This window comes from Manis pentadactyla, chromosome 5 (genome assembly GCF_030020395.1).
Source record: "Manis pentadactyla isolate mManPen7 chromosome 5, mManPen7.hap1, whole genome shotgun sequence".
In the NCBI taxonomy this organism is placed as follows: domain Eukaryota; kingdom Metazoa; phylum Chordata; class Mammalia; order Pholidota; family Manidae; genus Manis; species Manis pentadactyla.
In genome coordinates this window covers 175,310,533-175,322,586 of record NC_080023.1, presented here as the reverse complement: position 1 = coordinate 175,322,586, position 12,054 = coordinate 175,310,533, and the positions used below count along the sequence as shown (strand labels likewise).

Sequence of the window (12,054 nt, the reverse complement as noted above, 5' to 3'; positions counted from 1 at the left end):
AGAATATAAGAAAAAACGGGAGAACCAGCCTAAAAGCTGAGCAAAGAGAAACCAAATGATAAGATGATAGACTGAGCACAAACATTCAGTTTCTATATTAAACATAAAATGCTAAATATACCAATTGAAAAACAAAATTGGACAAATGCAACTATGTGCTGCTTATAACAGACCTGCCTTAAATATAAGGTTATGGAAAAGTAACAAAAGTAAACATCTTCTTACCACGTAATCCAGCAATCAAGCTCCTAGGTATGTACCCAAAGGAGCTGAAAACTCCTGGCTATATAAAAACCTGCACACTGATGTTTAAAGCAGCTTTATTCATAATCATCAAGTCTTGGATGCCACCTGGCTGTCCTCCAGTAGGCGATGGATAAACAAGCCACGGTACATCCATGGTATTCTAAGTGGAATATTATTCAAAGGTTAAAGGCCTGGAGGTAACCTCAGTGCATATTAAAGGGAAAGAAGCCCGTCTGAACAGGCTGCGTGCTGTACAGTACCGACTCTGCGACATCCTTGAAAAGGTAAAACCAGAGAGCCAGCAAAAGCATTAGTGGTTGCCTAGAACTTGGGGGAAGGAGGGATGAACAGGTGAAACACAGGACTTTTAGGCAGTGGAAATACTCTGTGTGTTACCGGGAGGGTGGATATGTGTCCCATAGATTTGTCCAAACCCATAGAATATGGAACACCAAGAGCCTTGGGTCTTGGGCAGTGATGGCGCAGCACACGGGCCCATCCATGGACCGTGAGTCAGGAAAGCAGCGCACTGATCCCAGATGGCAGCAGTGGGGACACTGGGGATAAGTGGGAACGTGAGGGGTGTGTAGGCACCTGGGACTTTCCACTCTATTTTTCCACAAACCTAAATGCCTCAGACTAAAGTCTATTAATATAACAGAAGTCCCCACTTGTAAAATAAAGTGTGGCAACCATATATTTTATATTTTTAAAAGTAAGTCTGATCTGACTTGCTACTGAACCTCTCCTGCCGTAGGATAAACAGTGATTTTATTTGTTGAAGGCTGAAAAGATGGTGAGGCAGCAGTCACGGTCACGGGGAGGCAGGAGGGCCAAGCCTCGGAGCGAGGGCAGGGAGGGGTGCTGGCTCTCAGCTCCGTGCAGGCCAACCCCTGCCTCCCCTGCAGGAGGCCCCCTTGTGCTCCTGCCCTGAAAGGCTCCGTGACTTACAGCTCTCGGTCTGGAGGCAGAGCAGGTGGACTCACGTCCAGCCAGAAGCAGACCTGACTCCCATCCACCAGTTCCTCACACCCGCCCTGCCGGCTACACGGAGGCCTGGGCGGGCAGCTGCACCAGACGGGGCCTCAGGGACTCTCTCGTCCTCCACCTCACTGCGCTCACCCCCTTGGGCCCGTGCCCTATAGACCTGCTGCTCACCCATGCATCCACCCGGTGGTCCCACTCGTGTCCCAAATGGCGGCCTGGGCTCCAAGTCTGCTCTGGTTCGGCCCTCTCCCCTCTCCCTACACGAGCACTGAACTAGCCTCCTTCAGGGACTCCAACGTTCATGTGAATATTTTTGTGCAGGCCAACTGGCTTTCCCACATACCACTCCTGCAGGCTGCTCCATCATTTATGACCGTGCTGGCAAGTCTTTGCTCCTTAATCATACTGACTTCCAGCATTAAAACGGGGCCAACTGTAATCTTTCCACTTAAAAGCAAGAACCACATGTTTGTTTTATGTTTATTATTGTATCTTCCATTTATTATCCTAAAAGCTTCATCTGGGACTTGATGCCTAAGAGGCATAACTTCTGTTTATTCTTTGGCAAGATGCTGGGGACTCCAAATCACAATGGAGAAAGGAAATGTCACAGATATTTTCTGCATTTGGGAAGGGTTGTCAGGTTTTTGTTACAGTCTTAAGATTTATATCCTTGGGTGAACACTCCATAGTACATTGACATGACGGGTCGGCATACGGCTGTTTGAAGTGACATGTGCAAGATCTACCACACAGATGAGCACATGGAAACTTCTTAAATGCCAAACCCACAATACAGGACCACCTACACGCGTAGGTTATGGTAGACAGGGAGAACTGCGTTGGGATAAAGATCGACAGTCAATCATTATTTCAAGGAATATAAAGCTCAAGACGATTGTCTTGAGTGTGTTTGTATCTATGAAATGGAGCCTATTTTGACATAAAGAGATCAGATTCCTACCCAGAAAAAAAGTCAGGCTTTTCTTCCCTGTCCGACTGTGCCGTCAATCTCACAGCATCTCAACAGGTATTCCTGCTTTCGTGTAAGTTTGTGGATTAACCTCCACCACTCCTGTCACCTCCCCAACACAAGTTTTCAGATGGTTTCCTGTTTTTATGACTCCTTCATTATCCTCAAGAGAAAAGCAGTGTTACTAGAATGTCTCATCTCCACAACATCCGGTTTAATTTTTAATGCACCCGTCTTTATGGACAGCTAAAAACCAGTAGCAAGCGTTCTGCTACAGAAGCACCTGGCCGGCTGGAACGCTCGGTTTGAGCAGCGTTTCCCATCATGCTTTGCTTGTCCCACCTCCATGGCTGCTAATCCTCCTGGTTTCCAGAAGCCTGTCTCCTACCTTCCCGATGAGTTTGTAAGCCCAAGTGCTTGTTGCCCTGACTGATGCGACGAAGCACCGCAAACCGGGTGGCTCCCAACCCTAAGGCCTGTTCCCTCCCAGGTCTGGAGGCCAAAGCAAAATCAGGGTGCGGGCAGGGCTGGTTGCTTCTGGGGGCCCCAAGGGAGGGTCTGTTCCAGGCCCCTCTGGCGTTGCCAGCGTCCTTGCTGGTCCTTGGCTCCTAGACATGTCGCACAATCTCTGCCTCCAGCTTTTTGGCCTCCTCACCTGTGGCTTCTTCCGTGTCCAAGTTTCTGACCTCTTCTAAGGACACCGGTTGCTGGATTAGGACCCACCCTCAGCCAGTAGGACCTCACCTTAATTTGATCACATCTGCAAAGACCCTATTTGCAAATAAGGTCACACTCACAGATACCACAGGTTAGGGCTTGAATCCAACTTCTTGCAAGATGTAATCCAACCCACCACACCCAGAAGGCAGAGACTATATTTCACTGTGCTTATCCATCCATCTGACATAATTATTTGAGAGCCTACTATGCACACAGCCCCACTCTTGACTCTCGGGTAAGAGCAGTGAATAAGCCAGGCTCTCACCCCTCTTCAAACACTCCAATGAGGGGGACGGACCGTCAGCAGAGAACGAGACGCAGGTCCGGTAAGAGCAGGTACTAAGGAGAAAGCAAAGCAGGGCAATGAGAGAGCAGGACTTGCGGGCACTCCTCAGAACCCCTGCCCTGTGGGCATCCACAGTCATGCCAGAGGACCACTAGCGAATGACAGCAGAAATCAGCGTGGAAGAGCCACTGCCACGAGGCGTGGGGGGAGCGCAGGTGGGTTCAATCTCAGGCAGGTCCAAGCACAGCCTTGAAACCTTGTAAGAACCCCTGGGGACACTGTTCACGGCACCCACGTTTGCCCCTTGGGCTCCAGTGGTCGCTGGGATATATCTGTGACGTGCCAAGCTTTCCCCACCCAGCAACAACCCCCACCACCACCATCCCCACACACCACTGATGCTCTGTTTCCTCCTTGCACAGGTCACGTCCATTCTGTTGTGTCCTAGGTCCTCTACTCAACCTGTGGAGCCCACAGACCAGCAGCAGCAGCAACAGTGCCTGGAGCTTGTTACAAATGCAGAGCCTCAGGCTCCACCCTGACCCACTGAAAGAGTCCACACTGAACAAGACCCCCAGGGACCCACTTGCTCACTGTAGATCAGGAACCCCATCCAGGTCCCCCTTATGAGCACTCTGTTGCTCTTTTTAACAGACTGCAGACTCTTTGGGGGAGGACAAGGGTTTGTATGAATAGTGAAGACATAGAGGTATCTTTGCATATCTTTTGAAGTGTTGAGAAAATTTCTGCCTGTCTAAACGTTAGAGATTCAGAGCCTATCAATAGGCTCAGGGTGGATATTTTATTATCTATATAAAAATGTTGAGGTCATGGGGAAAAACCTACCTAAATTACTTCTTTCAGGGGTTAAGCAATGTCTTCCCTTGATAGCCAAGCAGGCCTGAGAACCAAGCCCGGTTTCCAGCAGAAGTCAAGACAGAACAAAGGCTGACCTCCTAAGAACCTGCGTGTGGTCGGCCTGGTAACATGATTCACCAAGTAAGTCACAGGCATTCTTTGTTATAATTTCCTTCCCTGCTTTTGAGCCTGAATTTCAGCTTCATAAGAGACCATGGTGTTGGGGTGATGAAATCATGAAGAACACCTCAACGTACAACCAGACACTGTCACCAGCTATGGAATTCCTCATTCACCAGTTGTTGGGCAACCATGGGGTCTGTTTGCAGCTTCTTTCTATAGAACTCAACTGTGACTCATTCAAAACCACACTAGCCCATTGTACAGACATTCCGTAGCTCTACCCCCAGATGCTTTCAGATATCCTGCTCCTGTTAGGTTATCAGTCACTAGAAGGAAAACCATCACAAAATCAAGTCCAGAACGTCTCTGTCCTACGCAAACATCCAAAGCTCGCCACGGTGTATAATACATCAATCTCTCCACCTCTGGCACACAGTCAGCTTAAATGCTGCTTGCCAAATGCAATATTCCTGCAAGATCTTTACAATGAATGCAAGTGTAGCATATAAAATTTTAGGTACCATAAAAGATGTTAGTGTCTCTCAATCAACAGGATGGTGAACATGTATTTTTCCATTGTTATCACCTTCCATAGAAAACAACCCAATCTCTGGATATTCATCCACACCGGATCCACTGATCAAATACATTAATGACATGTTATAAAACATATTATTGAACAGGTGAAAGGAGAGAAACAGGGAGAAAAAGAGGATAAGAATAAACCACTATGCATATCAAATATTGAGGCTCAGATTCAAAGGCATTTTTAAGGGACCACACTTAGCATTGTATATCCAATGACTTATCCTGAAGAAATAAAAAGATATGCAAAGAGCAGGAACAAGGAACATGGCCAAACTTTGGTTTGTAAGAGTGAAAAATTGGGAACAACTTAAATATCTATCCACGTGAAAAGAATCATGTAATAGCAGTAGGACATATCACAGGGCTCCAGGCCCTCAGGATTTATGTGCACTGTCCCAGAAAGAGGGGGTGATATATTGTGCAGTGAGAAAGGCAATTTGCACAATATGCACCATATAATCCAACTTTGTTAAGACAGATGTACATTAATAAATCTGTAGGGAAATATCTGAGTGAATACATACCAATTTGTCAATATTGATTATACGTTCAGGGAGAGGTGAGTAATAATCATAGAGCTAACATTTAGAAAGAGCTTAGAGCCCACTTACTCTATGACTTACTTGTCCTAACCTGGTGAAGCTTTAAAACAACCCTATAATGTATCTTTGACTCCACTGTACAGATGAGGAAACTGAAAAGACACCCAACTTATACAGGAAGAATGTGCTACATCTATGAACCCACTGAGTCCCCCTGCACCCTTGGGAGTATTGATTTTTAACCACTGAGCCTTGAAAACTTTCTGCAATTCTTTTTTTAATAGCAGGCATATACTATTTTTATAAACATTGCAAAAATATGAATTTTTTTCTAGAAATCATAGAATATCAAAAGTTAATCACTCAATAAATAATTCCACAGCCCATTGTGTAAGGAAGGTAATAGAAATGAACTTCACGGGCCATGTGCAAAAATCCTGGCATTCCAACATCACCACATGGCTTCTCCAGTGCACCGCCTGGTACTCAGCCTCAATAGAGGGAAGCCACAGGGAGTGGTGAGGACTGCGGCACTCTGGGTAACTTGAGCCCCATCTAATTGTTGCCTAGTGCAAATGTGGGCCCCAGGTGTTCAGATCTTACATTTGAAAAATCCTTTAGAAGTGAAAAATTTTTAATATAATCTCCCTATTTTTCCTATTGTTTTATTGTACTAAAATACATGATATAAAAATTTATTACTTAGCCATTTTTATGTGTACAGTTCAGTGGTATTAAGTGCATTCATGTTGTCGTGTAGTCACCACCATCCATCTCCAGAGCTCTTTCATCTTGCAAAATGGAAATTGTCTCCAGTAAACAACCATAACCATGACCCCCTCCTCCCAGCCCCTGCTCCCTCCCTCCCTCCCTCCCTTCCTTCTTTCCTTCCTTCCTTCCTTCCTTCCTTCCATCCATCTCCCTTCTGACCCTACCCCTTAGCATCTGGTAACCACAATCTCCTTATTTTTAAATAATGACTTTTTTTAAAAAACACTCCACACAAGCCAAATGCACCAGGCCCACAGCCTGGAACTCACCAGCCCCTCCGGCCGTGTGTGAGTCTGGTTTTCTCAGCGTGCACTCCCGAGAAGTGCCTCCCCAGGCTCACCTGGTCAGGGAGGGCTGGAGTGGGTTCCAGGGCCAGGCCGGTGTTCCTCCTTCTCCTTCACTCCCTGGCCTCACTAGGGCGGACCTTCCCAGACAGCCCTCCTGCCTGAAGGGGCGTGCTCCCCCTCGAGGAGCGGCTTACCTCACCAGCAGGCTTGGGGAAAGGTCCTGGGTCCTCCTCTAGTGCCAAGGTGGTGATAACCCTTCCTCGCTTGGATCACTGTAGAAGCCGGCGGCCTCTCCCTGGAAATTACGGTGAAGCGATGGTGACGAAGATGGCAGTGAGACCAGCGACCCTGTGCTAGTGCTTGATTCACATTACCTCTCATCCTCAGAACAGCCTCTGATGCTTAGAAATTAAAAGCGCCTGTTTTCTTAACAAGTACAGTCATTTCTAAACTGTGGGGCATGTGCCACCCAATGACTTTTCATAGTTCATGAGACAATTTTAGGGGCTATGCAGACAGAGCATTAAAGATCATTGCTTATTATGAGCCAACACCTGCCCGGTAGCAGACGTGCAAACAGAGTTGATTAAGAAAATTACTCCCTCTCTAACTCTCTGCCTTCCTGAAATCACTGGTGAGAAAAATTTCCATTCAGTGCTGACAGCTCTGTGTCTCTGTTATGACTTGTAACAGAAACAGAAAAGCAGAGACTTAGACTCAGACATTAGGTTCAGAGATTGTCAGGTGTCTTGCCAATGAGTTTCAGCCCCGGGCAAGTTCACTGTGGATTCAATGTGACCAAAGAAATGGACAGCAAAGCGTTCTTGGGGTGAAAGGGTTATACCCAACTTTATTCTTACAATGGCAGGTCAGTCACTAAAATCCCATTCACTCAGAGCAAGTCTGCAGGCAGCAAGCCAGTCTCTGCCTCTGGGCCCCTCTGTCCACACAGCTGTCCTCTGGGCCTCTGTCCTCAGTGCTGCCACCACTCCAGCCTCTGCTCTGCTCTCCTGCAGCCTTACAGCCCTGCCACCTTGTCGCACCCAGAACACTGGGCGGAGCTCTTTATACAGAGTCAACAGCCATGTATTGCCCACAGGTGTGCAGTGAGCTAGTCAACCAGGGCCAGATGAGAATCCTGGCCACAGGAACTCTCATTTTATCCACATCAGGGAAGAGAATACAGATAGGATTTATCAAAGTGGTTTCATTTGTGTTTTATATATATATATTAGTTATCATCTGTTTATTGTAAGTGAATCTGGCTTCTGGCCACATTAATTTTTATCCAGGAAAATGTACATTCTGAAAAAAATGCTTAATTAGAAAGTGAGCTGATCACAAGAACAACAGGAAGGAAGGAATCAGAATGGCATGAAACCTCACAATTGTGGTGGGTCCTGACTGCATTTCCCCCGAGCTGGCCGACACTCACACCTGGAGAACATTCAGTCTAATATATTTTAATTCCATGAAGAAGAAAATAGTGTGGCTGAACCTCCAGGCTAGCTGTGCATGGTTGATTTCTGATGCTTCCAGATGGTTCATATACTAATTAGACATAAAAACATCATCTGAAATTCTGTGGCAGTCCCTCAAGATTCCAAAAGGCCACATCTAGTTACTAATTTATTTTCTGCAACCAAACATTGACAGGGCACTAAAAACTCAAAATTGCAACCCTGTCTCTGAGAAAAACGTAGTCTCACTTGGTTTAAGAAGCTGACCTCAACCCCCACCTTTGTTTGACGATTAAGATCATCACGTTCCTGTTGGAAGCTGCTGCTGATGTTGACCTTAAAAATAAAAATGACATTAATTAGTCAGGAATATACTTATTAGCAACAGTTAGAAGCTTCCTGAAGTCACCACAAGTCTTCTGAAATTGTAAGGGGGAAAAGCAACTGAATTTAATTTTGATAATTCAAAGTTTGATAAATATAATTACTTGTTCTTAACATCTCAATTCATAATTGCACTTCCCTTCTGCAACCAGCAGGAGGACTAACCAAACGAGTTCTGACACAGTATTGCCACCAGCAGGGACACTTACAGCCATCAAATGTTAGTGTTACGGGAAGTAACCAAGTGGGAAACCAACCTGGATGCTTAGGATGAGCACCAATGTATTTATATGTACACGTGTAAAAAAGCACCAAATATTAATTGGTGGTGGGATTCAAGTGGGCTTTTTCTCTGATTTTTCTTTTATTTTTCCCATTTTTAGACTTTATCTTACAACAATAAAGTCTCTTTATATGTGTAATAATTTACACTGAGAATTGTTCATTTATGATTTCTATCTCAACAACCTCCCCCCTCAGAAAAAGCACACATGCGCAGTAAGGCAACTGAAATAGAGACAATCCCTGAATGTATGTCAAAACCAGCACTACACAAAAGTATGTGGGCGTGAGTGGGTTGACACCTATATTCTAGTTCTTTCAATTCCCCTGCTGTGCAGCATTTCACTCTATGAACAGAGGACGATGCACTTATCCATCTCCTGGTGATGGTCATTTAGACTATTTCTAGTTTTTTGTTACTACAAAAAACAAATGCTTTGGTAATAAACATCCGTATGTATTTGGAAAATGTCTCTGGAGCAGTGGCTTTCAAAGTGTGGCCTCTGGAGAGCCCACAGCCTAAGAATTCTCATACTAATGACAAAGACACACTTTACCTCCTTTACTGTGTGACATTCGCACTGATGGCACAGAACAGCGGCACGCCGGGGCCTCAACACCAAGGAGCACCAGGGCCCCAGACTGCTCTAGCTCGGCTGCAGGCTCCACTGCCAGCACGTGCAGGAGAAAAGGAAAAGCCAGCTTCGTTTACAAATGAAGTAATTGGTGAATTCACTTGGGAACTGATGGAGCAATAGAAATTATTTCTATTCCATTGCAACTCTGGAGTGTACATCTTTTAAATACTCTGTGTGATGCGATTGGGCAGCACGAATAGAGGGCCTACTGCTGCACGTCAGAGTAGAAGGTTTCTTTGAGAGAAAGTTGGGTTGCCAGCTGAATGGGCCACTTTTTTTTTTATAGAACAGTGTTTTACTTGAAAGAATGACCAACAAACTATGTTCAGTATTTGGTAGTCAAGAGAGTTCTCTGCTAATGAACCAGGGAGCCTGTCACTTCAAGAAACACAGAGGACAGTATCATAGAGCTGATGATAAAGATAAATTTAAGCTTTCAAGCAAAAATTAAATTTTGGAAACCTTACATGTGCTACAACAAGCTTGACAGCTGTCCAGTACATAATAAAGATTGTTCTGATGCTAACAGTGGAGACATTAATGAAAGCAAAAATTTTTTTGTAGAATGAAATATGTCAACGTATTTGGAGGCTCTGCATAACAACATGCCAAGAGTTTCCTAATGATTAACACATCACATTCCCAAATCACACACAGGTAAAAGTCATCCAAAAGGCAAGAGAGACCAATGGTTTTAATGTCACAGAGTAAGGAAAGTTCATTAATATGGCTTCAGATGTCACATTGAAAGTAATTGTTCAGGAACAAACACTTGTCAAATTTTGGTGTGATATCAAAGAACATCCACAATTATCCATTCAAAGCTGCTAGACTGTTTTCCCCTTTCCGTGTACACAGCCGTGTAAGGCCAGAATTTCTTCGTGTGGCTTATCCGAACAACATCTACAACAGGCTGAATGAAGGATCAGGAAAAAGAACCTGGCTGTCTTCTTTTAAGCCAGACATTCAACAGATTTGCAAAATTACAAAACAGTGCCACTCTTCGAATTAAATGGAATTTTTAAAAATATGGCTACTTTTCACAAAAAATATGTGATTTATATAAACACATAATGGGGCTTGTTATTATCTGACTGAATTAAGAAATATGTTTAAAATTTCCTGGTCTTAATTTCAAACATGGTAACAGTAAATATAACCCCCAAAGCAAAAGCTCTTTGGGTTCTTAATAATGCTGACAAGTGTACAGGTGTCCTGAGAGCAAACAGCTGCTCTTCTAGGATTTATACCTAAAATCTCTGGGGACAGGAGGAGTGACCACTGGCCCACCCCGATCCTGCCACGCCGCGCTCTGCTGTGGCCGCCCCACACCTGTGGGATCGATCCTCACTCCCGGACATGTCACTGCACAATGGACTGAGTATTAAATAGCAGTTTCATAGGAAATGAAACGGTTTAATTGTTCAGTCACCCTCTTGGTGGGTGGGGGGTAGTATTGGATTGTCCTGCCTTGTTAATGTCAACAATAATATTTGTTGCCTGCCACTTTTCTATTTACCTAAAAGAAAATAATTTCTAAACTCTTTGAGTTCCCAAATCTCAGACATTGGTTAATTCAGACAATGAAAGCTTCTTGATGAATGCTGGTAGTTTTCAATTAGGGGCCTATCCAGGTGTACAGTTTTAAAATGGAGAAAACTGAGGCTTTTCCAAAAAAATGCAGAAATTCATTCAATTTTTAAACAGGTGTATTTCCAGGTTGCCCAGGACATTCACAGGGACTACCCTGAGGTTTCATCTTCTCTCTGGCCTCAGCTTCCCTTTCTGTAAGTGAGGATATGAGACAAGGTATCTATAAGGGCCCTTTCAATGGACAGAAAAGCTCTGTAAATTTTTTTTATTGCACATAAACAGCACAGCCACTGGTCACGTCAGAGACGGCGGGAGTGCTGAAAATGAGGTTTGCACAGAAAAGCCAGAGCTTTCACATCACGTGTGTGAGTGTGTGCCATTTCTTCTCTTTATGCGTGCCTTGGAATTGAACTTCAGATAGCTTGTCTGGGTGATGGAGGAAGACTAGAAATAGTCATACTTGCTGAAATGGTTTTTTAAGTGCACTTATTATATTTCCCATCCCTGCCAATTTTAGGCAGTTAGTCCAAAGAGGATACCATTCAAAAGATTTACATAATGCTTCTATAACATGAGGGAGAAGGCTTTCTGGAGCTGGTGTGTCTGGCTGCGGTGTCCACCTAACTATTCTATCAGAGTCAGGCAGACCTGCATTTTATTACAAGGCGGGGGCATGTAACCAGGATGTATTGTTCGGGCTGGCCTGGCTGAGTGGCCATGGCATGCTAGGGGAGATTGTCTGAGACATGAAGGCTCTGTGTCTAGAGAGAGTTCTAAAGAACTAAGAAGACTGTATGGAAAGAATTCTTTCCTGAAAATATTTCCCTTGGAATTGCAAACTTTCATTCAAGGAGAATTGTGTTGTTGTGGAGGTATAAATGACACATGCCAGTATGTTAGTTTCAGGTGCACAACATAATGATCTTTGTACACAGTGTGAAATAATCGCCACAACGAGACCAGTTAACATCCATCATCACACATAGTTACAGAATTTTCCATGTGATGAGAACTTTTGAGATCTACCCCTTTACCAACTTTCAAATGTGTACTGCAGGCTTATTAACTACGGCCTCCATGCTGTAGGTTTCTGCTGTTGGAAGCCACTCCTTTTTGGCACTTTTTTCACGACAGCCTCAGGACACAATACACTTTCCAAATCTATTCTCCACACAGAAGCTTGGGGCTCTTTAAAAAAAAAAAAGTGCAGATCTCATCCTGTTGCGGCATTAGCTGGGTTCCCAGGGCTGCTCAGACTCTGCCCCAGCTCGGGGTTCAACCTTGCCTCCGACCTCTCCACCCTCACCTCTGCGCTC

General features: G+C 44.6%; 1 protein-coding gene across 1 annotated transcript in view; it reads right to left on the bottom strand.

Moving 5' to 3' along the window:
* Window positions 1-7,791, bottom strand: part of CDH26 (cadherin 26) — a 38,931-nt gene extending 31,140 nt beyond the window's left edge. The window contains 3 exon segments of the mRNA XM_057503291.1: window positions 4,710-4,876; window positions 6,576-6,653; window positions 7,768-7,791. Of these exon segments, the coding sequence (XP_057359274.1) occupies window positions 4,710-4,876; window positions 6,576-6,653; window positions 7,768-7,791 (269 nt within the window).
* Between the last annotated feature and the right edge of the window lie 4,263 nt (window positions 7,792-12,054).